At 35.2% G+C, this 27,008-nt stretch overlaps 7 protein-coding genes across 12 annotated transcripts; 6 read left to right on the top strand and 1 right to left on the bottom strand.

Moving 5' to 3' along the window:
- Positions 1-231: 231 nt before the first annotated feature.
- On the top strand, positions 232-3,556 carry LOC106424137 (polyribonucleotide nucleotidyltransferase 2, mitochondrial). Its single transcript, XM_022690751.2, has 12 exons — positions 232-420; positions 568-824; positions 994-1,128; positions 1,195-1,371; positions 1,459-1,584; positions 1,678-1,780; positions 1,884-1,930; positions 2,003-2,143; positions 2,218-2,371; positions 2,458-2,583; positions 2,874-3,004; positions 3,126-3,556. The coding sequence occupies exons 1-12, from the start codon at positions 309-311 to the stop codon at positions 3,384-3,386; spliced, it is 1,770 nt and encodes a 589-aa protein (XP_022546472.2). The 5' UTR covers positions 232-308; the 3' UTR covers positions 3,387-3,556.
- Positions 3,557-5,645: 2,089 nt separating this feature from the next.
- Positions 5,646-7,420, top strand: LOC106424138 (selenoprotein H). Its single transcript, XM_048738911.1, has 4 exons — positions 5,646-5,999; positions 6,479-6,575; positions 6,702-6,761; positions 7,031-7,420. The coding sequence occupies exons 1-4, from the start codon at positions 5,797-5,799 to the stop codon at positions 7,109-7,111; spliced, it is 441 nt and encodes a 146-aa protein (XP_048594868.1). The 5' UTR covers positions 5,646-5,796; the 3' UTR covers positions 7,112-7,420.
- On the bottom strand, positions 7,030-8,923 carry LOC106424181 (fasciclin-like arabinogalactan protein 5). Its single transcript, XM_013864921.3, has one exon. The coding sequence runs from the start codon at positions 8,445-8,447 to the stop codon at positions 7,614-7,616; it is 834 nt and encodes a 277-aa protein (XP_013720375.2). The 5' UTR covers positions 8,448-8,923; the 3' UTR covers positions 7,030-7,613.
- Positions 8,924-11,674: 2,751 nt separating this feature from the next.
- Positions 11,675-13,153, top strand: LOC106424154 (flowering-promoting factor 1-like protein 1). The gene has a single exon (XM_013864897.3). The coding sequence runs from the start codon at positions 12,599-12,601 to the stop codon at positions 12,971-12,973; it is 375 nt and encodes a 124-aa protein (XP_013720351.2). The 5' UTR covers positions 11,675-12,598; the 3' UTR covers positions 12,974-13,153.
- A 5,279-nt stretch (positions 13,154-18,432) lies between these two features.
- On the top strand, positions 18,433-20,248 carry LOC106424171 (protein CHROMOSOME TRANSMISSION FIDELITY 7-like). The gene is made up of 6 exons (XM_013864915.3): positions 18,433-18,664; positions 18,751-18,985; positions 19,078-19,173; positions 19,265-19,333; positions 19,594-19,919; positions 19,995-20,248. Exons 1-6 carry the CDS (start codon positions 18,510-18,512, stop codon positions 20,146-20,148), a joined length of 1,035 nt encoding a protein of 344 aa, XP_013720369.2. The 5' UTR covers positions 18,433-18,509; the 3' UTR covers positions 20,149-20,248.
- Positions 20,249-20,681: 433 nt separating this feature from the next.
- Positions 20,682-22,536, top strand: LOC106424087. Of its 3 annotated transcripts, none has more exons than XM_013864832.3 (4): positions 20,682-20,888; positions 21,219-22,178; positions 22,277-22,313; positions 22,414-22,536. In XM_013864832.3, the coding sequence occupies exons 2-3, from the start codon at positions 21,307-21,309 to the stop codon at positions 22,311-22,313; spliced, it is 909 nt and encodes a 302-aa protein (XP_013720286.2). In that variant the 5' UTR covers positions 20,682-20,888; positions 21,219-21,306; the 3' UTR covers positions 22,414-22,536. The 3 variants fall into 3 exon arrangements, with proteins under 3 accessions (XP_013720286.2, XP_013720287.2, XP_013720285.2); XM_013864833.3 differs by having other exon boundaries at positions 22,411-22,536; XM_013864831.3 differs by having other exon boundaries at positions 22,404-22,536.
- Positions 22,537-23,165: 629 nt separating this feature from the next.
- LOC106424196 (protein KAKU4) lies at positions 23,166-26,997 on the top strand. 4 transcript variants are annotated; one of them, XM_013864949.3, is made up of 13 exons: positions 23,166-23,522; positions 23,968-24,029; positions 24,367-24,455; positions 24,544-24,650; positions 24,731-24,822; positions 25,040-25,222; positions 25,393-25,495; positions 25,632-25,696; positions 25,795-25,840; positions 25,933-26,008; positions 26,077-26,138; positions 26,225-26,351; positions 26,430-26,997. In XM_013864949.3, the coding sequence occupies exons 1-13, from the start codon at positions 23,255-23,257 to the stop codon at positions 26,719-26,721; spliced, it is 1,572 nt and encodes a 523-aa protein (XP_013720403.2). In that variant the 5' UTR covers positions 23,166-23,254; the 3' UTR covers positions 26,722-26,997. The 4 variants fall into 4 exon arrangements, with proteins under 4 accessions (XP_013720403.2, XP_013720401.2, XP_048594866.1 ...); XM_013864947.3 differs by having other exon boundaries at positions 25,393-25,531; XM_048738909.1 differs by having other exon boundaries at positions 25,393-25,543; positions 26,080-26,138.
- The last annotated feature ends 11 nt before the right edge of the window (positions 26,998-27,008 follow it).

Below are 27,008 nucleotides of genomic sequence, written 5' to 3'. Positions count from 1 at the left end.
TTGAATTTTTAAAGATAATCACACAAATAAATTCTCACCAAAATCTTCAATTTTCAAACAAAATCTTCAAATTCCACCTAAACTCCACTAAACTTAAAACTCCCTAAATTTTCTCAAACCCTGATTCCAATAACGTCAGAGGATAAACATAAATTTTATTCCTATATAAACCCTATTATTAAAGAAAAAACCATAGAAACCCTAATCTCCCTTATTTAAAGTTTGGGCGTTTATTTAGACCTCCCTTTTACTCATCGCTTGAATTTTACTGAAAGTGTTACCAGTGAAAAAAAAAGAAAGGATAAACAATGGCGTTGTCTATTCTTCGATCTTGCATCAAGTCAAGACTAACTATTGGTGTGTCTCGTCAACTGATAGTCATGGAATCGAAAGTAACTTGTCCGAAGCGTCACGCTCCAGGTCCCTTGATACATTCCCGATCTCACTTCTGTCGAATAAATACTATTTGATTCTAGTTATTTGTAAAATTGGTTTATAGGGTTTTTAGTTTTATTCTGATTAAGACTTTGGTTTTGTCTTATAATGGTTTTAATTTTCTCTGTATAGGAGCTGAGTTTCTGATGAGGGACGTTGCATCTAAGAGAAGAGATTTTTCTTCTCTTACTCAGCCTACGCGGACAAGATTCAACACCCTTAACCTGCCTGTCACTGAAGCATTCAAACTTGGATCTAGCATAATTAACCTGGAGATGGTAGACGACGAAAAAAATCACGGTTCTATGTTGTGTCACATGGATGGCACTACAGTACGGTCCAACGTTATCGTGTCCCACGACAAATACAATGATGATAACTTCTTACAGGTGCTTTAAATTTACCTAACTCTTAATTGGTTTCCTAGAAATCATAAAAAAAAAAAAAGAAAGAAAGGTGGCTCTTCAGATCTTAGTGTTTCTTAAAAATACGTTTTAACTTGGATATGGATATACTAATCTTCTACGATATTTCGTTATGGATACTTTTTGTTTCAAGGTTTACTACGATGAGACTAGATATGGTGAAAGATGGAGATCTCATGACCCAACTGATCGCGAGATCATGTGTTCTCATCTCATTGACAGATCGATAAGACCATTATTTACTGCAGGATTCCCCGCTAACGTTATGGTATAGTAATTGTTACTTTAACATACAAATTCTTCATTTTCAGGATCATAATTATTGTGTTTGTAGGTAAATGTATGTGTTTTAAAAACAAACTGGAAACACGAAGCTGATGCTGAGTTAATGGCGATTATTGCAACTTCAGCTGCTCTTATGAAACTGAATATCACTCAGGCTGGACCGATAGGAGTCATCCGTATTGGAAGGATTAATGAAAATATCATAATAAATCCTACCATTGACGAGGTAAACTTGAGACACAGTTTCGGTATCCTCCTCAATCTTTCTTTCAATTTATTTTTCAATCATCATGATGATTTCATATTTATGCAGCAACGTAGAAGTGATTTCAACTTGCTATATGTATGTACACGTCAAAACACTATCATGGCTGACCTGGTAGCTAGTGAGATCTCAGAGAGCGATCTAGCAACTAACATAAAGCTAGCTCAGCTAGAGGTACCTAGGTTACACAAATCCTGTAAATTCTTTGTACATATTTTTGCTAATTTTTTTAAAAAATATATTGGCATTCTACTTTTGTTTGTGTAGGCCGTCAAATGCATTGACTCTCAAGTAAAGCTGAGAGAACGTTATGAGAGTGACAAGAAAGTTAAACTGTTGACATCGAATTCCAAGAATTTGCAGGATACAAGTTATTTTCACTACTTTTAGTGATTTTAATCCGTTTCCACACAAAATGTGTGTGGCTAACTAATATTTCTTCCACATTTTTCATTCATATTTTATTTTTGTAGGAACTCAATCATCAAATCACAGTGGACGTGAAGTTGCTCTAGGGCAGGTTAGTCATGTAGATAAGGATTTGTTTTGATATAGCTAATATGTATGTTTACCATATTTCTGTTTGTCAAAGGCACACTGTGCAGAAATTAAATCGGACGTCAACAGATCTGACGGGAGAGGTAGTCACCAAATAAGACCAGTACACTGCGAAGCTGGTTATTATTTACATGCGTTGCATGGTTCATCACTTATTTCATGCGGAGAGACACAGGTTATTTTGGGTTGAACGAGACGTCAAGTGTAATTATTTTGTCTTCTCTTACTCAAATCTGGTTGTCTTTAAAGGTATTATGCACTGCAACAATTGGTAAACCTGGAGAAACACAAAGCGTTGACGTGCTCCCGAGAAAAAGTTTTCGTGTTAATTATGATTTTCCACCATTTTGTACAAATCATATCATGGACATTTTTTCACGTCGATGGCGCGAAATTGGTGACGGTATGTTCCACAGTTTCACAGCTTTATCTTTCAATATGTCTCCAAATAGTTTTCAGTATCCTTTTGTTTTCTTTTATGTGTGGTAGGAATGTTTATTGAGAAAGCGTTGCTTGCTGTCATTCCCTCTCAAAGAGATTTTCCATATGCTATTCACCTTAACTCAAAGGTGTTAGCCTCAGATGGCTCTTCATCGACAACAAGTGTTTGTGGAGGTACCCATCAATTTGAATACGTCATACGCGTAATATTTATTTAACAGTTAGCCTATTTTTTTGATGTTTTAAGTTCCTTATCTGTTCTTGAAATTTCGAGTGCCATAAACATTTTAAAATGAATCTTACTAAATTTTTTTTGGCAATTTAGAAGCATGTCTGTATAATACAGTAATTCCTTAAAATTTGGAGGCTGGAGCCAATTTTCATCGGGCTGTGACTAGGACCGGCCATGTTAATTTTGTAACTTCATACTTAACCTTCATATCTAAAATGGTTTTGCTTCTCAGGTAGTATAGCTTTGATGGACGCTGGAGTTCCTATAAAAAGTCATGTTGCAGGTGTCTCTATAGGTCTTGTCACTGATGATGAGACATCCAACGGACAGCTAGAGAACTACCGTATAATAACTGATACATCGGTAAGTTGGTTTACTTTTTTCTTCAATTTATGTAGTGATTAATTTAGAGGTTAGATGAAACTCATAGATACAACTTTTTTTCTGGTTGAGTTGAGTTCATAGAGATAACTTACTTTTTCAGGGTTTAGAAAATGACTTGGGAGAAATGGATTTCAAAATTGCTGGTACACGAAATGGTATAACAGCAATTCAGTTGGATGCAAAGTCAACTCTACTCTCGTTAGATGTCATTGGTGAAGCTATAAAGTATGGACGTCAAGCCCATCTTCAAATTCTTGACCACATGGAGCAAGCGATAAATTCCCCAAAAGAAACTTCTTATTATAAGGAAAGAAGGATTGAAGATGATACAGGTAATGATTTGAAGCTTTCAAGTTCTTGAATTGTCGCCAGAAAATATATTTTCCTTTATGTGATAAACTATATGTACGGGATTATATATCTATAACCGTCACTTTGCTTATTTCAAACCTTTATTCATCGTTAAGAGTCCTAAACTTGCATTCAACTTGTGTGTTTGTTCATCAAGAATATTATTACAACTTTACCTGAGGAGGAAGTTTAACAACCGATCTTCACTCTTGCCGTATAATCAACACCAACATCTCTCTTTTAAATAGGCGTAACAGAAGTCTTACCAGTGCTAGCTGTAGTTGATGAAAGCAGAGAGCAGTTTTCTCTCATTCTGTATACATGATCAGCTTTGCGGATATCTTGACAAAAGATTTAGGACACAAAGAATTCAATTTATTTCTTCTCAAGTTAAGTATTAACAGTATTCATCCTCCTAAGGAGGAAGGAATACTAGTGAAAACTATCTTCTAGAAACACAAATCACATTACAGTTTACATTGAATGAACAACGTCTGCAAAATGCTTACTCCAAGATGCAGAGAGTAAACTGAGTTCACAATCTCAACCAAATATAATGAAGTTGAAGAACTGAAGTATAAACTCAAATAGAAAATCAGATGATTGTTTACCTCAAAAAGCAACCAAGGAAGAAGAAAACAGAGTGCCAGAAAACATTAGGAAATACATAAACTAGTTTTCTTGTGATAAGAAAACATAAGGAAATACATAAACTAGTTTTCTCGTGATAAGAAGTTGATATCTCACAGTCAGGGCAGGTCCTCTCTGCACATAGGACAGTCATTTTTTCTCCAGATCCATTCAAGGAGACATTCTTTGTGATAAACATGGCCACATACCAACACGATGAAAGAAAATAAGTAACCAAGATGAACAGCTCAAGCTCAAGAACAAGAGAGAGAGTTGTGAATCGACAAAGTAAAGAGACAAAGAGTAAAGAAGGAGAATTTTATTTAACTTGTGATTTCTGGTTACAATATATATTTAAACTAATCTAGATCTAGACAAAAGGTAATAATAAACAAAGACAGCATACATGCTTCTTGAGTAAAAAGAGAAGGAACAACTTCTAAAGTCATTTGCATGTCTTCAACGGTCGAATAGATAAGTTGCCGTGACCGTGGAGATAGCTTGCTGGAAATAATTAAGCACGGATAGGTAGTTATGGATGATTCTTCTTCTCGATACTCCCCCTCTAGCTTGAGCATAAGGAATAGTCAAGCTTGGAAAGTCATGAACACATTCTTTATTAAAATTTTAGTGTGCAAAACCCAGTTGAACAAAAAAACACACTAAGAAAAATGAGTAGACGTTTCATGACCAAGAAGATCAAGAGGATCATGATACTAGACAAGTTTATGAGTCCTAACCTTGGATAGAAGGACTCACAAACTTTGGTGTTTGCTCTTTTGGTGAAGACGTCATCAAGTTGATCTTCACTCCTTGTATAGCAAGGCAATATGATCAGTTGCTCCACAACTTGTCTCACCTTGTGACAATCCACCTCAATGTGTTTTGTCCTCTCATGAAACACTGAGTTTGATGCTATATGAATAGCCACTTGATTATCACAATACATTGTAATTGGTGTTGTTGTCTCTATGCCCAAATCTCCAAGCAGGTTCTGATCCAAAGAGTTCACTAGTGAGCTTCCTCGTTGCCATATACTCTGCTTCAGCACTTGAACATGATATCACCTTTTGCTTTTTGCTCTTCCAAGTTACTAAGTTGCCTCCAATGAAGGTGTAATAGCATGTTGTAGACTTCATGTCCACTCTATCACCAGCCCAATCTGCATCACACTATCCCACAATCTCTGTGCTCTTGTTACAGTCCATCCATACACCTTGACCCAGAGCTTCTTTTAGATACTTTATATCACTTTAGGTGTGTGTTTGCATATGCTGGCCGACTTGATTCACTATTAAACAAAGGAGTATAGATTAGATGCAATCATGCAAGTGCGTGCTTAACAAAAATCAGCTGGTATTCCTCTATACTAAATCCAAAACGGTTAGAAGCAAAACACAGAATGAATGCAGAGTGCAAAATGGCAAATAGTAACTGGCAGTGCATTTATACCACCTTGAGATCATAATCGACGTCGTTTCTGCTCCCTTCAGTCAATCGAACGGTCAAAACTCTTTATCATTCATATAGGTTAATCTCCACCGTTTATTTAAATTACTTCTCCAAGGTTAAAAGAACAAGATAAATAAATCGCAACCGTTGAAATCAACAAACAACAAAACAGTAGCTGTAAGAGAAGAGAGACATTCTTTCGAACAACGGAGATTTGTCTCGACGAAACACAGTTTGTGTGTGTGTTCTGTACAATGTCGTAGAGGAAGAGAAACGCAAATGGAGAAGAAAAGGCGAAACCTTTGACGACGGCGGCTTCGTCGAGAGTGACTTGGAGCATGGACCGCCGAACTCGAAGTGAGACTCAGCAAAACGGTGCTAAAGCGGCTGGATCCGTCACCAAGCTTGCGTCGCCAAAGAAGGTGAAGAGGAAGAAGTCAGAGGTTGAGACTGAGACCGAGAGTGAGAAGAAGACAAAGAAGGAAGAGGAAGAAGCAGAGGCTGAAGACTCGACGAAGCGGAAGATTGTTATCGAGCACTGGTAAAACATCTACTGTGTGTTATACATTTTCGATTTCATGAGAATATAGAGAGGTCCTGAGAGCAAAAGTTTAGGGCTTTTCCTCGAAATTGAAGCAAGAGCTATTTGATGATATGTGACTGTATGTTGAGAACATTGTGTACTAGCTATGGCTTCTTTTTCTCATTGCTCTGCTTGCTAGGGTTTCACTTTGATTCTGCATAGTTTTTCTTACCAGTGTGATTGTTGTTTTTGGATAAAAGAAGTTAGCACGCTTCTTTATCTCTATGTTTTGCTCGTATTGTGTCTTTCACCTTTCTGAAACTGGAGTTTAGTATCTGCTTTATGTTTGTTTCTTGTCTTGCTTAAGCTTCGTTGTTAGGTGTTACTCTAACGATGTCATGTTCCTTCTGCATATGAGAGAGATAGGATTTGCTTTTTTTGTTGGTATGTCTTAGTTTTTTCAGAGAAAATTTTCTTTTGTTGTTATGTTATTGAAGTAAACAATGCAATGCTTTCAAGACAAGAGCCATACAGGTGAAGGAAGGTCTGGAAGGAGCTGTTCCTGGCGTCACGGTGACTCTGAATCCTGAAAAGGTTATTCTTTTACTGTACTTGAATATCTTCACCATTCAGGAATGTGTTAAACCATGATTGTTCACATTGTGCTTGGTAACAATTAACAAATCTTCTCCTTGGCTAACATTTTTTTCTTTTGAACAGCCAAGGAGGGGTTGCTTTGAGATCCGGGAGGAAGGTGGCCAAACATTCATCAGTCTTTTGTTAAAACTCTTGTTTCTAATTAAAACAAATCTCAATTTGTCTCACCTTTCTGTGTGGCGTATAACTTGTTCCGTTTGAGTGAGGTTTTATTGGTAGCACTAATTCTCATATCACAGCTTGTTTTTTGTATGCATATGTAAATGAAAATTAACTCTGGATCAGTATTCAATATGTGAATGAAAATCAACTCTGGATCAGTTTTAAGAAACTCTTTATGTTAGTTACTGTGAGTAGACATTAAGATTGTGTTTTATCTCATTATTATGTAGGAGATGAAACGTCCATTTGCTCCAATGAAGGCTCTTGATATGGAAGAAGTCATCGAGGACATCATAAACAAGATTAAATGAGAGACTGCTACAGACTGCAAATAGGAGGCTCTTCTTGTGCCGGTTATGTCCTTTGTTTCTACCTTGGCCTCAGTTTAATCAAGTAGGATTCCATAAAAGATAATTTCAAGAGCAATTTCAGATTTGTTACCTTCACCTTATTGTTTCAGTATACGAGCGCTGTAACTGCAGTCTCGTCATTTTCCAATGCATGATTGGCTTGTTGATTTGTTTAGTTTGGGAGATTAACTGGTATTTGTAAGGCTAGTTTGATTCTTCTCGTTGCTTCAACCAAACCGATGCTGAAGTGTTTATTTGTTGTTGTGATCAGGCCCTTGTTTTGCTATTCTTTGCATTGGTTAAACTATGTTATAACACACTTAGAACTCTGTTACAAATTCAACAGGACAAACATCACATTTGCATGCGTTTATGTTACACTTCAAACGGTGAAAAACTACAGAAGAAATGTTTTTACTCATCTACCATTATTGTCATCAAACCCCATCACCTAATTGCAAACTTATAAACCAGCAAAGCTAGCAAACAATGGTAGCAAGAGAACAACATCAAAGCTCAAACCTGCCTTACAAGCAAAAGAGGATGTCCCAGCGTTATCAGCAGCTTCAATCTTCTCATTATCCGCGCTTGGAGTAGGAGCTGGAGAATCAACCTCCGCTGTTTCTGTTGTAGGTGTATGTTTTGGAACATCAGTATCTGAGGCATTGTCTTCATCAGCTGGTCCAGGACCTGGAGCTTTTGCAGCATTCATGGGAGAGGGAGCCGGAGCCGGAGGAGCAGGTGGTGGTGGAGGTGGAAAAATAGCAAGGCTGAGTCCAGGAGCCACAATGGGCATACTAATTTGGACTATAGACATGTTATATGGGTTGTGGTACAGCGCCTTGACATACTCAGCGACTAAAGGTGAACCCTTCACTCCTGAACCAAAGTAAACTCTTCCTTTAGATTTGGTACAGTTGAGGAAACCATTCATCTCTTCACCTAAACCGGTTGTTTGGTATAAGGTAGTGAGCATTATGCTCTTCTCCTTCATTCCATTAAACTTCATCTCATCGTAGTAATCAAGAATGACATGGTTCATGAGAATGTTCTTGAGCTCAACGTCGGATCTGTTAATGATAGGGGTGATGGCTTCATTGCTAACAGCAAGTAAGGTTATGGTCAGGTATTTGCTTATGGGTATAGTGAGCTTGGTTTTGATCAAGAGATCATTCATGGTGCTGAAGTTGGAGTATTTCTCAAACGCTTGTGTGATGTTATCTGCTGTAATGGCCGTAGAGAAAAATACGAGTAAGAAGGTGAGGGAGAAGAGACAAAGGGAGGCATTGAGACCCATCTTGTGTGTTCTAGTGAAAAGCTAAACCTAAATGGCTTCACACGTTTGGTATTTATGTAGAAGATGTGAGGAGGTTGTAAAAGAATGGTTTAAAGGAGAGATTTACTCTCTTTTTTTGTGCTAAATCTGAACTGTGAGCTAAGTCCACTCTTCTATTCTTAGTGTGTAATAAGACTTGGCCGTTAGATAGTTTAGGCTTTAACATGTGTGTTTTGTTTTTACGTTGGTTTTAGTTATTTATGTAGTGCAGTCTTGAGGTTTTACGTTGTGGTAGAAAGTCCAAGTGTAGTGGTTTAAGATTTTGTGATATTAAGGGTCTGACCGGTGACCATTCGGGAAACAAGAGGAACGAATAAAAAAGAAATATTCGGGAATAAAATAGCAGGAATGAAAAAGAATGGTTGTTCCTTATTTCCTTATCAATTTTAACAAGGAATAATTTGGTTCTTTAATTCTCTACAAAAAATGAATGAAAAGGAATTATTATTCTTTGTGAATGGTGATTTTTTAGGAACGTTAGAGAATGCATTATTTTTCACCGTTCTCTGGTCACCATTCATACGTGTGAATGGTGACCGGGGAATGATGGGGAATAATGCATTCTTTAACATTCCTATAAAAAATCACCATTCACAAGGAATAATAATTTCTTTTCATTCCCTCTCATTCTCTCTCATTTTCTCTCGTTCCTTTTTGTAGAGAATTAAATGACAAAACTATTCCTTGTTAAATTTGAGAAAGAATAACTATTCCTTTTTATTCATGCTATTTTTTTCCCGTATATTCCTTTTAGGTTTGTTCTTCTTGTTTTTCATAAAACCATTCTTCAAGACTCATCTCGATTTGTAAACTGTAAATTTTGAAGCATAGTTTTGTTTTTTTTTTTTGTGAAAGAGAATACACTAATTTTTTTATGATTTAATGCTGTAACTTATGTGTTTAATAGATCAACAGTTAGATGGATAAATTAACATACACGAATTTTCAGTGTGTATGGCTAATGCCACATGTATTAGTCACTTAGATATATTATCATCCAAAAACGTAAAATATATTATATTCTTCTCAGTATTTTATCTAATATTGAATCAAACGTTTTTATTTGTCGAACCTATGTTCTAAATATATGGTCTTTTACACATATAACACGAATATTAAAAAGTTGCGGCTTTGTACCAATTATTCTAATTGGCAACTTGGAGCTCATATTCTCTTTGTTATCTTACGAATACAATACCTAGCTCATAAATGAGGCGTTAATGATATATCTTGCACTCTGAAATTATATAATATTCATTTGTGTATTATCTAATCTTAATCTCAAGATCTCAACGTGATGCGTCATTCATGCTAATTAGTTTATGACTTGTTGAGATATCAGATATGTATCATCATTACTAAACTTTAACTGATATATAGTACACATGTAAATATATACAGAAATATTCTAACAAAAACCCGAAAAGGTAATTTACAGAACTCTCAAGGATCCTTGAAATATGGCGGCTCACTAATTTCGAATCAAATTCGATGTATAGTCTAATAATAAATAACGAAGTGTAATTACCAAAAGGGGCCTTACCAAAACTAGTAATGTAGAGATTTAAAATGTGAATGAGATGTCATTTTCTTGACAGAATTATTCTAAGTTGTAAGTGACATGGCACCAATCGAGCATATCTTTCCTAACAAGAATACCAGTAAAGGGAAAAAAAGAAGAAGAATGCCAGTAAAGCTATAGATCCATCTATGAACTGAATAATTATGCATATCAGCATATATATGTTAATCACAGGTTCTGAACACTTGGAAAACGTATATGTGAAGCCTCTAGAAACTATAGACAAATAATCAAAGATAATAGTTTCTATTTTGGTTTTGTAAAATTTTACAGTTAAGATGTTGACACGACAATAACAAAAAGCAAGCGATAAAAAAAAAGCAAGCGATAAACGGATAATATCTATATAGTTACATTAACATAAGATGCATGAAGCATGATCATATTTAATATCAATAAACTTGGGTTCCACACTGCCATATTCCGGCAAAAACACTCAACCTTTTATGGTTTGGATTTAGGCTGAGATGGGCTGTGACCTTAGACACATAAACCAAATAATTCTTCGTCTGATAGAAGACTTTAACACTTGTTTCGTAGTAATGCCATAATAATAAAATATAATTATATTTTATAGCTTAACTTCTATCTTAAATACGGTAATAAATTGATCATTAAATTAGCAAAAATAAAATTGTCAGTAATTTATATATTCTTTATCAGATTCACGTACATTAAAAAAAAAAATTGATAACAAATTTTTTTCATTGTATTTAGCAAAAAACAAAAAAAGTAATACAAAATAAATTACAAATATCACGAGCAACGTCATGTGGTACAATATAGATGTCAACTTAGGATGGACCTACAAGGGCTAAATTATAAAGAGGAACAAAGGAACTAGAACTTTGTGTTGAGTGTTGAAGAGAATGAGGACTGAGGAGTGAGTGAGCGTGGCTTGGCATCATCTCCCACGAGGGACTTCGCTCCCACCTCCCTTATTTCCTCATTAATGTCAATCTTTTCACAAATTTATAAAAATAATTAAAGATACTAATAGAATCTATTGCATTATTAAGAATAAATGTTATATACTAGACCCCCTTCTTAAACTGAATATTGTGATGTTGAAGCTAGTCATTATCACATTGCATATGTGGGCAAGGATCTATAAAGATGAAGGAAATAACTGAACAGAAAGAAAAATATATATTAGGAGCAATAAATTACTTTCAGGAGCTTTCAAATTAAATCTTTGATGGTTAAAGAAATACTCACATAACTTTATCAATTATATTGGTACTATTTGTCTCACAAACAACAATTTTATTTTAAAAATAGTCATTTATTTTCAGAGATTTCTATAGAAAGAATATAAATATTATGATATTTATTTCAAACAATATATATACATATTATATATATATATATCTCACATTCTTACGATTTATTTGTTTATTTTTGTATGATATGGGTAACCAAATTCATAATTTTAGTATTTTGTGTGGAAAATGATTACCCAAGCTTACATTTTGATAGTTTTCTAATTAATAAACTCGCAAATTATAAGAGTGTTGTAAGTGCAGCGGTCTTTTGGTTACGTAATAATAAGTTGGATCTTAGCTAACCGATGTTACGTCAAGAGTGAGCTCATGCAAACTAGATGAAGAGTCTTGCAGTATCTGAATTTCATATAATTTATTATATATTAAATAATATTACGACAAGAATCTAACTTTTGTGAAAATCCTACCGATGATTCTTCCACATAAGGAAAATAAAGAAATTAACCACACACAAAATACAGAAACGAAAGAAAAAATATATTCCAAATGAAAAGCTAATTCCTTATCAGGGGTATGTGGACCCATAATTTTATATTATTGTAACAAACAAATGAAATACTTTTATTTTTATATACATAGCCAGGTGTAATACGGGTTTTCTAATATTCTAGCACGCAAATTCAATAATTTGCATATAGAAATTTTATAATATTCTTCAGTTTTTATATCCTTTCAGTTAATCTCCATAGAAATTTACGGCAATGCTATTATTAAACAAAGGAGTATAGATTAGATGCAAGTGCTTATTTAACAAAAACCAGCCGGTATTTCTCTATACCAAATCCAAAACGGAATAGTCATAGATTAGTCAAACAAAAAAAAATTGCGGCAATGCTTACGTCGCAAATATGACGATAAATTATTTTCTTAACTCAAATATTATTTAAACTACATCTGGTTCCGAATAAGAACAGTTGCTTTAATTTTTTTGGATTTGAGTTATTCTTTGTGTCCAAATGTGATATATACATTGGTGGAAATTGATGGATAAGATTCGTCCCTTTCGAGAATTCTGGAATTCTAAATATAACATATAAATAAATATAATCATAAAATATTTATCAGTCCTATCTAATAAATAATATATATTTATAAGAATCTTGAAATGACCTTTACTAACATCTATATTATAACCTTCTACACAGTTTCCTTCTACTCAGCAAAATTAACAAGCTCATTGTGAAGAGCAATCATAACAAAAAATCCACACACGAAACCCTAGTTCGTAAACATTTATCATCACAATGTCTGGTGTGTGGGTGTTCAACAAGAATGGAGTGATGAGGCTGGTTGAGAATCCTTACAACCAATCCGGAGGAGATTGGTCGGAATCTTCCTCCTCAGGTGGTAGCCAGCAGCAGAGGATGAGGAGGAAGATTCTTGTCCATCTTCCGACTAGCGAGGTTGTCTCTTCGTACAAATCACTTGAGAGGATCTTGAAGTGTCTTGGATGGGAGAGGTACTACAATGGAGACAACGCCGACCATCTCCTCCAGTTCCACAAGAGAACATCGATTGATCTCATCTCTCTCCCTCGCGACTTCTCGAAGTTCAATTCCATTCATATGTATGATGTCGTCGTCAAGAACCCTAACGTCTTCCATGTCCGAGACATGTAGTAGCCGATATGAAAATTAAAACTGGGTCAATTTGATTCTCCAGATATACTTGCAGGCGTTTGCTTTGCTTTATTTACTGTTGTGGGTTTGTTCTGTGTTGGTCGATGTATGGTGGTCTCAAGCTAGAGCCATTTTAATAAATTGTATCATTTTGTGATTTGAATGAGCTTGAGTCATGTCTCTCAAAGATGAAATAGTAAAGAAGACAAATAGTTTACCACACATAAATCGACAGTCGAAAAATTTACAATCAATTATGTACAGCATTCTAGTATAGCAGTTTCTCGACTAGTCTTCACTAAAACAAGAAAATACGTGCTTTATGAATAGTAACTACATCTCAACATTTCACCAATTTTTTTTTTTAAAGTACTAATTACTTTCTTTTGAAAAACATTGACGTTAAATTAATGATGATAACTACAATGATTGATTAATCATAATAAACTCAAGTTAAAAATCTAACCACATGTTTAAATGGGAAATTAATAAAAAAAATTGGAAGTTAACAGGAAAATAATAATTGAGAAAGGTTAAAGTGAGAAACATGTTTTTAACTGATAAAAGTTTGGGCAATGCCCTAATCTTCGTCTAAATCCGGGACCAGCTTTTGTTTAGACTCTATGACATGGCTGAATTACCATGTGTTATGCTACTAATCTTAACGCACCATAAGTAAAGGATAACTAAGTTATCTAAATATATATACAAATATATATCGTATTATAAGTAAAGAATACATTCAGAAAGAAAAAAATGTCAAAAGATGTATATAGATACACAGCCATACTGAAATACAAATGTAAATCTCAAACAAGACGAAATCTAAAGAAGGAAAGTCAAAAGATGTCCAATAAGAGAAGGTCCCCAAATGTTTGGGAAGACAATGGATAAAATGATGGGAGCACGTGATCTCTCATACTTTTCTACTGAATTTTGACAGATGTCAGTTTCTGATTGCTCATTTCCTCATTTGGTCACATGCTAAATGATGGGCGCACGTGATACCTAGCCTTTCACTTAGAATCTACGCACGTGTCGATTCCCCCATTGCCCATTCTCCCCACTTTGTCACTTCCTCGTCAATTTCGAACAAACTTTCTTTCTTCTTTTTTTTTTTTCCGTCAATAGTTTTTAATTAATATAAACGGGCCCAGCCCAGAAACTGAATACAATAAAGCCCACTAGAACTACAGGGCCAAAATTCGTTACACAATTGGGCCCATTCCAGCGGCCCACCTTGAGAAACCCTAGAATCAAACACAGGAACGAAGCGCGGCCGCCTCGCATATAACTCATTTCGTCGCTTGGACACGTGTCAACATCCTCGGCCTCGAGGGTCACGCGTCGCGAGATCGACGCAACACACCTGCTTCTCGTCCTCGCTGGAGATCCCTCCATCGGATCAGCCAGCCACACCGGAACTCCGAAGTTCCGAACCTCTTCACCGTCAAAGCCTTATGGGACTCTAAAAACGGAGAGAATCAATCGCCGTGGCGAGATCTCATCCACCCCCTTTCACCGCAGCCGCCCAAAGCCTCGCATGCAACCACACTCTTTCCGTCGAAGATCATTCTCTCCTCCGACTCGACCAGAAACCACTCCAAACCAACGACAAGACACCCAAATAAAAAACAAACGGAAAAATTAAACCCTAAAAGCCTAGGGGACTGAAGCCGGCGACATAAAGCTGTGATAGCCTTTACCCCCCGGAAGCTAGATCCGACGACGGCGGAACTAAGGGAGCTTCCCCACCGCGGAGACAAAAAACCGACGACGACGGAGCTGTGAGAGCCTCCACCTCCCGGAGCTAAAACTCGCACTACTGACAACCCTCCCCCCCCCTCCTACCCGCGAACCCCGCCGTAACTCTCGTACCATAACCACACCGGATGGTGGCTGATCTGAGCTCCGACCGACGGACACCGAAAAGGAGAAGGAGGGACAGGCCCGGATGATTTTATCAAAAGGACAAGGGTTCCGGCGGCGGCACGGACGCTCACGCGCCGGCCGACCGCCGGATCCCCTTAGTAAGGACTTTTCTCTCTCTAACTTTTCTCTCTCTCAGCTCACTACAGTGAAAACTTTCTTTCTTCTATCAAATAAATTCACACATTATCCTTTTTCGTTTAACACTCTATTCGTCCCTTCTTACTTTTTCATAAAAAATATTTATTTACTCCCTCCGTTCCTAAAAAATGTATGTTCTGGAAAAAAAATTTGTTTCAAAAAGATACATTTTTTATCTTTTCAATGTATGATTTTATGAAAAATTGTAAGTTTCAAAAAAATTAATAGTGTTTATTGAATTTCTATTGGCTAAAAATTATGGAAAATTGTTATTCACAAAAAAACAATGCATATTTAATGAGTTTTCTTAATATATGTGAAAAATCTAGAATATGCATCTTTTAAAAACAGAGGGAGTAGTTTGTATTATTTTGGTATTAATTTCTTGAACTAACATCATGGGTCTAAAACTTTTATATGAGGAGTATTTAAAATAAGGTTTTCATGAAAAAAAAAACGAAAAGCTTTTTTCAAATGAGATATTCAGAAAAAATTGACGAGAACCCTATAATACATTTGTAAAATTATAAGCTTATAACTATTCAATCTTTTTTTTCTATCAAATTGCATAGAAAAGAGTCTATACAATTTCCCATGGATAGAAATGTTCTAATATGCTGGACCATTATTTCTTCTCAAAGAAGTTCCTGGTTAGGATTATTTACCATTCGGATGTCCAAATTCGCTATTTGTGTATATGAGATTACCGTTTTGATCCCCAAATCTCTTTACACAGATACATAAACAATGGAAGTGATCATACAAGTTTTTCGCACAAACAATATTTATTTTTTGTTTACAAAACAAATTAGCTATCCCCTTGATTTCCTTTGGTTTTGAAAGAACATATCTTATTTATTAAAATAGAAGTCTTGACATTTTTCATGTGTGATATTTTTAACTGGCCTATTATTTAGCAAATTAAATGTATTTATTTAATGCTAATAATATTTAATCTTTTAACTACTTTAATCATAATACTTTTTGTTATTTTTAATTTAAAAATTAATATATATATATATATATTTAAAAATTCTAAAAAATCTGTTGAAAAAGATTATAACAAGATTTAACTGTCAAAAACTATATATATATATATATATATAGATATATATATTCACTAATTAAGTAATTAGTAACGAAACGTAATTATACATCAATATGTATATTCAGTTATCTTTCGTAATTGAAAAAAACATATGTCATGTTTTATCTATTTTATAATAATATCTATCATTTTAAAATAAAACCATTATATTGAACTATAAAATTATTTTAAATTGATAAGTTAATATATTTTATTTTCATAAATATAAAACATCTATGTTAAAAAATATAATATGTTGGCAGAACGGATTAACATTAGTAATACATATATAAAAATTAATATATCTTAAACTTTTATATATACAATAATTTATTATCTTAAATGAATAAACATTAAAAAAATTGCTAAAGAAAATATACCGCTTTGGATTACGGCCAGAATCATAATAAATTAAATACAAAATAATTTTTAAATATGTTGTTTCATGCATAAAAATTTTGGTTTGATAATCAAACATAAATTCAATAGAACAAATATATAATAATAAGCAACATATATATGTGATGATTTGAAATAATTAATTAATTTACATCATGAAAATTATAAAATTATTATATTTAAAATAATTATATAAACATTTAAATATATGCATAACATTAAAAATATATACTAATTATGTAAATAATAAAAAAAATATATATATATATATATATATATATATATACATAAATGTGAAAATAAATACCCACATGGTTGTACGAGTCAAAATCTAGTTATACTTTTATAACACATTGCATAGGTTAATATGCTTGATCATAATTTTATTTTATTTTATATCTTTTTTTTTCTAGTTAGAGAAAACTAGTTAAAATTAGCTAATTATTAATTAATCAACATATTAACCTCATCACTTTTTAAAAAAAAAGGGCATTGACCTCATCACTTTTCCACGGTAAACTTAGTGCACAATCAATCATCACTTATTTCGTTTAATGTAAGCCACTTGTCCTACTACAAACTCTCTATGAGTACGTTAATTATACCCCTTTTGTGTATACCCCTTTTGTGTCTAGTTCTTGAATACCATTTTTTTGTGTTGTGTGAATAAATTATGCTGCACTTATGTTTTGGGTTAAACAGTAACTCTACTTTGTTATTTCAGATTGTGGACTTGTACAAATTGGTTGAAGACTGCACTTGATATGCCGGCCGTTCAAGGTATAGGATATGTCCCGTTTGACTTTTTTATGGTCCTGTGAACATGATAATATCTCTAGCTATGGATTTAGCAGTTAACAAGTTGTATGATTCCGAAAATATATTCCTTTCACTTTCAATACAGATTCACTTTCACTTGTTACTCTTCTAATGTAGTTGGGTACATATATATATATATATATAGTAGAAACTTAATAAATTAATATTCGATAAATTAATAAACACCATAAATTAATAAATTTCTCCGGTCCCAAGTTGGACCGGTTCAAAATATGACACAAATCGATAAAATAATAAGACAATATATATCTTTTCAAAAAATCCAATGTAAATATGTGGTCCCATTAAAATTATAAATTAATAATTTATATGTATATACATCTTTTATAAGTACAAACCAACCATTATATTATTTATTTTATATTAACCATGGAATTATCTTTATATTGTCTTAACATTTAATATATTTTGATGAGATTTAGTAAAATTATATCTAAAAACACATTTAAATTCTTTGAAACATATTTTATATACACCAAATAATATAGTAAAATTAATACAAATGTCGAATTTCAAAATGTTAATTAATGTATATACATTAAAATAATAAAAAAAATTTATTTTAGAAAAATATATCTTAAAATAGAAATAATCTAGAAAATGAATTTTTTTTGTAAATTATTAAAGTCCCAACATTATTAATTAATTTATAGAGTTTTTACTGTATATACATGAACATTAATCAACATCATTCATATCAAAGTTGTAGTGTTGGTACAACAACACTGATAAATATTAAAGGCCCTATAAATTAAATTAATAAAATTAATAATCTCTATAAATTAATACTAAAGTTCCTAGAAATAATCTTTATAAATTAATAAAATATTAAAGTCTCAATATTATTAATTAATTTATAGAGTTTTTACTGTATATACATGAACATTATTCAACATCATTCATACCAAAGCTGTAGTGTTGGTACAACAACATTGATAAATACAAGGGACCTTAATACAATCTGGTTCTCAGATTCTATAGTCTATACTTTTCAAACAAACAATCCGGTTAGCCAATTTGTACTTAAACCGTTTCCGCGGTAAACCATTAGAAAGAAAAAAAATCTCTGTGCCGCCAAATTGGGAGAAGAAGAAGAAGAGGAAAGGGACGGACCTAAGCACAATTGAATCTCACTAAGCTATGCAATCAAAGATCAATTCTTTCTTCAAGCCCTCGTCTTCGCCTCCTATCGCCGCCTCAGTAACACCAGAAACAGACGATGGTTTATCCGCCTGGGAGAATAATCGGAACGTCATCGTCAACACCTACGAGCGTCGATCTCCCAAAGCCGATAGGTAAAGGAACTATCTTTTGTGGTTTGATTCTCTTCAGCTTCTTCGAGTTTTGTGGGTTTCTCTTAAAATGTTTGGTGGCACTCCAGAAGTGAAGTGCTTAAGGAACCCATTGGGAAGCCACCGAGGAAAGGACCTTCCTTTGCACCTAAAACACTCAACAAGAAGCGTAGCTATACTCAATTCCACTTAGAGTTAGGCCAATCTGACTTTCTTCTCAGGCATTGTCCAGAGTGTGGAGCTACGTATGCTCCTGGAGATGAGTTGGATGAGAAGAATCATCAAAGCTTTCACAAGGACTATATGAACGGAATCCCTTTTAAGGTAACGTTACGACCCATCAGAGCTTTCATGTTTCTTTGATTTTTGTAGATGTTGTTTGATAAAGTTTCGGTTTTTATAATTGGGTTTCTCAGGGTTGGCAGAACGAGAGAGCCTTCACATCGCCTTCTTTGGACAAGAACCGTGTTGTTATGGTACTGGAAAATGATTCTCATGCACATAGGAACAAGGTTCATACTTTTCACAGTTTTTGTTGCGCTGGTTCATGTAATGGCTCCTTCATTTTGAGGATCTAATGGGTTATTTGTTTGCACTTTTCAGGTGCAAGAGGCTGTGAAGATGATGGAGGTTGTGCTAGGTGAGGATTGGATTCTTCACAGACATTGTAAGGTAATGAGTAGCTTTAGTCTTTATCCACGACTTAACTAAACCTTTTGTATAGATTCCATAGCTCATACATGATCATTTGGTACTTGCTACAAAACACTTGCTTTACTTATCAACCTCAGGAAGAAGACATTGACTTATTGTGATTCTATGTCTATGACTAGCACTGAAATCACAAGGAGAGTTTCAAGAGCTAGCTTGTTGTGTGCTATGTATAGTTCTTTACTTTCACAGCGGTTTCAAGAGTTACTTTGTTTGTGCAGGTTTATCTGTTTGTCTCCTCTCAGAGGATCTCTGGATGTCTAGTTGCAGAACCAATCAAGGAAGCATTTAAGATCATATCTCCTCTTGATGATAAAAGACAGTTAAAGAAAGAGAGATCATCGCCTTCAACCACCATTCATTTCGGAGACATTGTGTTGCAAAGAGAAGTATCAAAAAGATGTCCAGAATCAGATGATAGATTAGACAACAGAGCCATTGTATGTGAAGAAGAAGCTAAACCGGCTGTTTGTGGAGTTAGAGCTATTTGGGTCTCACCTTCCCACAGAAGAAAAGGCTTAGCTACACAGTTGCTCGATACAGCGAGGTAAAAGAATACTCTTAGCAACCAGTCTCTCATTGTAAATGTCGAATCAATGTTTATGTTGGTGTAAAAACGCAGGGAAAGCTTTAGCAATGGGTGCGTTTTGGAGAAATCTCAGTTGGCGTTTTCACAACCAAGCTCTTTGGGAAGAGCTTTTGGATTTAATTATTTTGGAACTTCTTCTTTCTTAGTTTACAAAGCCCAACTATCTGTACCAGGCCCAATACTTTAGGAAGGCCCAACTAAAAGCATATTGACTTCCTATCATCTAGCATATTTTATTTGTTAGGAGTTGCTAAAAGATGCACAATAAAATCCCTCCATTTTTATTATTTGTCATTTTAAAATTAAACAAATAAATTAAAATTAAAATATATTTATTTTTATAAATAAAATAATATTAATTATCTATTTATGCATATTCTAATCGATGATAAAAATAATTACATCATCTTAATTATCTTTTTTAAGTTTACATTAATTATTAAAAAAATTATCTTTCATAAATTAAAAATTATAGTCTTAAATGATAAATAAAAGTGTAGAACAGAAAATAAATATTTTATGGTTTAACTAGAATTTCAAAATTTATATATAAAAAGAAAAGGCCACAAAGAAGAAGGTCACAAGGTAAAAATTAAAAAATGTTTTTTTTTCCTAAAAATATTAGGTGTAGTGACATTTCTCTTTGTAAAATCACAAGTGACATGTTTTCCAACATTATATCAATCAATACATCATTTCCCTATGCGATCTGAACATATACTAAAATATTATAACCAGCATTTAAAAAATATTTAGACTAATCAAGTAAACCTTTATTTTAATAATGATTGAAAAGGTAAAAGTAGTACATGGTGGACTGAGAGAGGAGAGATAAAAAAAAAAAGGAGGAGGCTTTGCTTGAAACACTCTATCCCCCACAAGAAACCCCCATCTCGTCTTCTTCCCTTGAAACTGCCAATCTCAAAGGTCAGCCTTCTCCTTCTTCCTTCTTCCTCCTCTTCGACTTTTTGATTCGATCCTATTCTCTGTTGATATTGTTGCTTCTTAGATGTGTTTGCGTATTGATTGATTTGGATCTGTTTCTAGCTCTTTTTTTGCTTAGGGTTCTGCTTATAGGTTTCTGAATCGGTTTGATTTTGGAATCCAATTCTCATTTCTGCTAGTCTCCTTAACTGGGTTTGTAGTGTGTATTCACGAGAGACTGAATCTTTTCCAAAGGTTTAGGCTTTATGAGTCTCCATCGAATTGCCTCTGCATTCTTATTCACAAGCTGTCTCCTTTAACTTGCATACGCAGGCTGCTTTATCAAGGAATGACGTAGGTAGAAGGGTTTGCATCGAATCTCTGTTTATAGACACTTTACTTAAAACAAGTTTGGAACTTTATGGCGGCGCTACAACATGTTTGCGAGAACCACCTTCAAGCAAAGACCTTTTGCAGCCATGTTACGATCAATTGGGACGACTTAGTTTGTCCCATTTGCTTAGACTCCCCTCACAACGGCGTGCTTCTCCAGTGCTCGTCTTACGACAACGGATGCCGTGCGTTCGTCTGCAACACAGACCACCTTCACTCCAACTGTCTGGACCGGTTCATCACCGCATACGGAACAGACCCACCACCTCCTCCTCCTGATGAGCCAAGGTCAAAGGTCTTAGAAGAGAGTTGCAAACCTTTGTGTCCACTCTGCAGAGGAGAAGTCACCGGGTGGGTCATTGTGGAAGAAGCTCGTCTCCGTCTCGACGAGAAACAACGTTGCTGCGAGGAAGAACGGTGCAGGTTCACGGGTACTTACACGGAGCTCCGCAAGCACGCTCAGTCGGAGCATCCGGACTCTCGTCCTTCCAAGATCGATCCTGCGAGGAAGCTCGACTGGGAGAATTTCCAGCAGTCGTCTGAGATCATCGACGTGCTGAGCACGATTCACTCGGAGGTTCCGAGAGGAGTTGTTTTAGGAGACTATGTGATTGAGTATGGAGATGATGATACTGGAGATGAGTTTGAGGATGTGGCTAGCAATGAAGGAAGCTGGTGGACATCTTGTATCTTTTATAAGATGTTTGATAATATAAGGAATGCGAGGAATAGAAGAAGAGCAAGGAGAGGAGGGAGTAGCCGTTCTAGCTATGATAACTCCAACTCTGATGACAGCTCGGTTGCGTCGATTGAGTTCCCGGAGTATAGAGTAGATGAGATTGATGATGAGTTCATCACCACTACAAGTGGAGTTAACAGAAGTAACTCTGTGCATCAAAGGTCAGATTCATCTACTACATAGATATACATTCTTGTTTTCATAGTTTATATGATGGTGTTACGTGATGGATGTTGCTTGATGCTATTGGTTTTTACAGGTTAAGAAGACATCGTTCCCGTTTCTATGAAAATTAGGTATCATTGCTGTTTCTACACTCTGTGTTTTATCTTCTTATTTTCTATACATTAAACTTCTTGTTTTTATTCTCTCTCTGTCACCTGGAGATTGAAGCAGACCAGCCTATTCGTAGTCAATGGTGGATGTTCTTGGTTTTGGACCTCTCTCTCTCTTCCTTTCTTTTGTGGCAGTAGCATTCTTGTACAAAAACGTAAACAGAAAAAGTTTTTTTTTTGGATATTGTACCGTGTTTCGTCTCTTACATTCGTCTTTCAACAATGAAGATATATATTTTGACCCAAAAAAAGAAAAATATTTTGAGAGATGGAATTGTTGCTACACATCACATTTGATAATAACTGGCACAAGCTCAGAAACTAATATGAGACATTGCTTGACATTGCTTAGTAGATTGTCTAGCCTTGATCAACTTTTGTGTACACCACATGAATTAAAAACTCAATTTTGATTCATTGTTAATTGTGGTTCAAAAAAAATATTCATTGTTAATGATTATAGTTAAACTTTAATCCCATTGTATTTAAAAGAATGATGTTTTATATTTTTATTTGTATTTAAAAATTTGATGTTTTAGATTTTTGTTAATGTATTTTGTTTAAATTTTAAATATAAACTAAAGTGTAAAAATATGAATGGTGCAATATTGATTGAAAAAAGGCAACAAATAAACACAAATAATTTATTATTTTAATATTAAAACCTGACCTTTAAAATACAGAAAAAATTATTATTTCAGTACTTTTTTTTACTTCGCTAAATTTTATCAGAGGAAATAAATTTTAACAGTTGGCCTGTAATATAGGAAACTAACTTTTCACCCAATAATTAAAAAAAAAAAATAGAGGAGAACAACAAGACGACAAATAACGACCAAATTCCTTAATATTCCGATTAATCCCTCTCAACGAACTCTCTCCCTCCTCCTCCTCCTCCTCTCATGGACTCCGTCTCCGGCTACGCCGGTCCACGTCAGCCTCGAACCGGAGGCAAGATTGTTCGACCACGCCGGACCTCCGTCTTTAGGACGCCGTATGACCGCCCTGCTCCAAGATCTCGGGATCCTCCTCAGCAAAACCCTAGTTGGATCTCCAGGCTCGTTTACAAACCTGCCACCGCCATTGCCTCCGGCGCCGGGAAATTCATCTCTTCCGTCGTCTTCTCTGAGTCTTCCTCATCTTCTTCGGAGGGTGAGGATTCGTCTTCAGGTATGTGTTGTCTAACTCAAAGCTTCCCACTTTTAACAGTGTGTAATAAAATTCATTTGTGCTCAGACAAGATTAGTTTGAAAGATTGAAACCTTGGTCGGAATCTGAAGTTTACCGTTTGGTTTCAAATTTTGAATTTTGATTAAAAGCTTTCTCCTTTTGTTCTCTTTCCTTCAATAATGGTAGGTGAAGTACTGTTACTCTATTTTAGCTAAAGTTACTTACTTTAAAAGCTGTCAACTTCGTATTAATCCTCAAGCTCCAAGCTTTTTCATATACGGATTCAATTAGGTGTGACCCATCATTATGCCCCGTCTGAATTGAGAATGTAGCTCTAAGCTTTTTCATATACAATGTAGTTCTGGATTAAGAAAACTAGCCAGCTTTGCGTCTTCGTTTCTCTCTTTCGAAGTAGGTTTCAATATGGTCTCCTCCTTGTTTTCAGATATTGAAGGTGATGAGGATGTTGAGAAGAACATCACTGAGTTTGCAGAAGATGAAACAATGGTAGAGTTACTAACCACCCTTGTCGTTTATGTCAATGTTTTGAACGTGGTTAGAGACAGTGTTCCTATGATCGGTTTTCTCAAATCCATGGTTCACACTTAACATAATTGATTCAGCTCTTTTTGTATAGTGGTTGGTGTTGTTGAAGATTGTAGTTTAAGTTTTTGGTAGTTTGGTACTGAGTCTACCTTTTCACTGGTTCGAGCTTTGATTGCGCATGTGTAGATGGTTTCGTAGAAGTAAAGTTCACAAAGTTAGCGTTTTCAAACAATGTAATTAATGGAAGCATGATTTAAGTTTATGTGGACTGAGTATGATGTGTGTTTGGTGTTAATAGGACCTTGTGAATGCCCAGCAATCAACCATCCAAAGACTCGGTTCTAAGCGTGTAATTGAGCAGCTTCTCATGCAAGAAACATTTGCAAGGTATTTCGAAGTGTCTTGTTTTCGTAGCCATATATTGAAAATATATTATATATGTGACATTTGTTTAATGATGTCTATGTGGTTTCAGGGAAGAGGGAGATAGATTAATAGATATCATCAAGGCGAGGGTTGTAGATCATCCCAGTGTCCTCGCTTCTAATGAGGGTAGGCATAGTGACAATGGATTGGCAAGTGGTATGTAACTGATGGTAGACTGTGCAATCTAACTGGACTAGGCTATGTGATAACACATCTTCTGGCTTTTTTATTTCTAGAGGTGAATGTGGGTGAAATGTCCAATAAAGCTGTCATGGAAGCAAAAAGATGGTTGGAAGAGAAGAAATCAGCATCCAATTCAAAATCCAAAGTAAGTTTTGGAAACTCTGCTCTCATGTCTTTGTTTCCCTGAGTCATTACTTGCTGTTATACTAAAATTCAGTGTCATGCTTTCTCTCCATCTGATTAATGATTATGAGTATGTCTATCTGTTGGAATTAGTTCATAAGAATTGTTCATCTTCACCATTTTACCACTGCTTTAGTAAAAAGATCACCATCTCCAGCAAAATTATGTTCAATCTCCAGGCAACTGAAGATGGTGCTGGATCTCCTGTGGACGTGGCCAGGTCATATATGCGATCTCGTCTGCCATGGGGATCTCCCGCTGCGAACAACTCAGAGTTTCGGTCACCGTTACAAGCTGGGAAGCAGTTTCTTAATGAAGGGACACCATTTCCTTATAGTGCTGGAAACTTATCCTCTTCCAAGGTACATCAGAAAGCTTTCCAATATATTATGCAGTGCAGTGCATACTTTTCTTATGGTCAAATGTTTTTTGTTCATGTACCAAAAGAAAAGTTGCATACTAGCGTGTACTTTCTAGAGGCTCTCTAGAGTTATGAATATGCATTTATGACTTTTTGGTACCAAAATTGCAGATGAAAAGGAGATCCCGTTCTAATCCGTCATGGAATATTCAAGATGAAATTCGTAAAGTCAGAGCTAAAGCAACAGAGGAAATGCTTAAAACTGTATCCCCAAGTAGTGTAGCACCGTTGGAACCTAAACATATCACCTATGTTGATGGAGGTATTTTTTTTCTGTATGTGGAAATAGTTTCTCAGCAAGAGACAACATGAAACAAAGCTGTAACTAATTTTGCTTCCCGTTCTTTCAGCTTTACGAAATGAACAAAGCGGGGTTCCACCAGAGTCAACGATACCGACCTCTGAACATAATCAGGTAACAAGCAAGCACTCTTAACACCATGTCTCTCTATGACAAAAAAAAATTTAATCTCATTTTGAATTCCCTCCTTGTGTGTGTTTACTTGATTGAAGACTACGGAAGCTAACCAAGACGTTGAAGAAACAGGAGTTAGATCTCGTTAGTTTCTCCCTTCATCCTTTCCTTGTATTCACTCCCTCGTGTTTGATATCATATAAGTCTGTCTGATGGATTCAATTTCTTCTGATAAGGTGGAGTTGTTTTGGACATGAAATTGATCTCCACACAAGGAGTCAAGACATCTGAAGATACAACCGCTCCTCAAAGGTTTCTTCTTGTCAGATCCTTTTTTTTTTTTCAGTGTATTCATTAAGTTTCTCAACCGTATTTGATAGTAGAACCGGTGTACATGACGACTTGATCCAACCTAGCTCGACTATTGGAGACACCACAAATGGTAACACACTTTGGATTTGTTACTACCATTGGTTTTGGATGATGTTTAGTTTGGTTCTCTTTATTTACTTGCACTCTTATATGCAGCTGTATTGGCTCTTGGAGCAACTGGGAACCTTTGTATCCCAAAAGATGTGTTTGAAACATCAAAAGAAGCTGATGAAGTAGGGGCAGCACATCCTGCTTCTAACGGTTTCCCATCTTCATCACCTAGGTGAAAACACAAGCTCCTTTGTATGGTTGGTCTGACATGATAATAAGATGACATAAACAATGCCTTTGTTTTTTGCAGTTCACCAGTGGCTATGGAAGGTGAACCAAAACCGAAACCACCAGATGAAACCGAGGCTTCTCAGCATGTAGCTGAAACTCCTGATGATGTCTCAGATGGCACGATTGACAAAGAAAACAATAACAGCGACTCGAGTGGCTCGCATGAAGAAGAGTGGCTCCCAGGAGACCAGTCTCTACCGAGCTCAAACTCGGCAAGTAGCAGCCCGGATACTAGCAAGGTCCTGGCGTACACGAGAAGAGGAAGAGGGCGAGGTAGGGGAAGAGGTCGAGGGAAAGGACGGGGAAAATAAAGAGCTGTACACAACAAGAACAACCCAATGCAGTAGGAGAGTATTATGAGGTAGGAGGAGTATGTGAGACATCTCTTTTAGATTTCAATCCCACACTGTTTGTCTCCTCTACCAAGGTCTTTTGTCATTTCCTTATCTCTTTAGCTTCTTTTTTGTAGTCAAACTGTGTCTCTGTTTATTTTTATTTCTGAATCTTTAATGTTTGTGTTGTAAGTTTGAAACTGGAGCAGCGAAACAAACTTTTTTTGAACGCAATAAGCAAATTTTATCAAGACAGAGAGAGAACA

Source organism: Brassica napus, chromosome A8 (assembly GCF_020379485.1).
Source record: "Brassica napus cultivar Da-Ae chromosome A8, Da-Ae, whole genome shotgun sequence".
Taxonomy (NCBI): domain Eukaryota; kingdom Viridiplantae; phylum Streptophyta; class Magnoliopsida; order Brassicales; family Brassicaceae; genus Brassica; species Brassica napus.
Note: the sequence above shows the minus strand (reverse complement) of the source record. Positions and strands in the feature narration are given on the sequence as shown.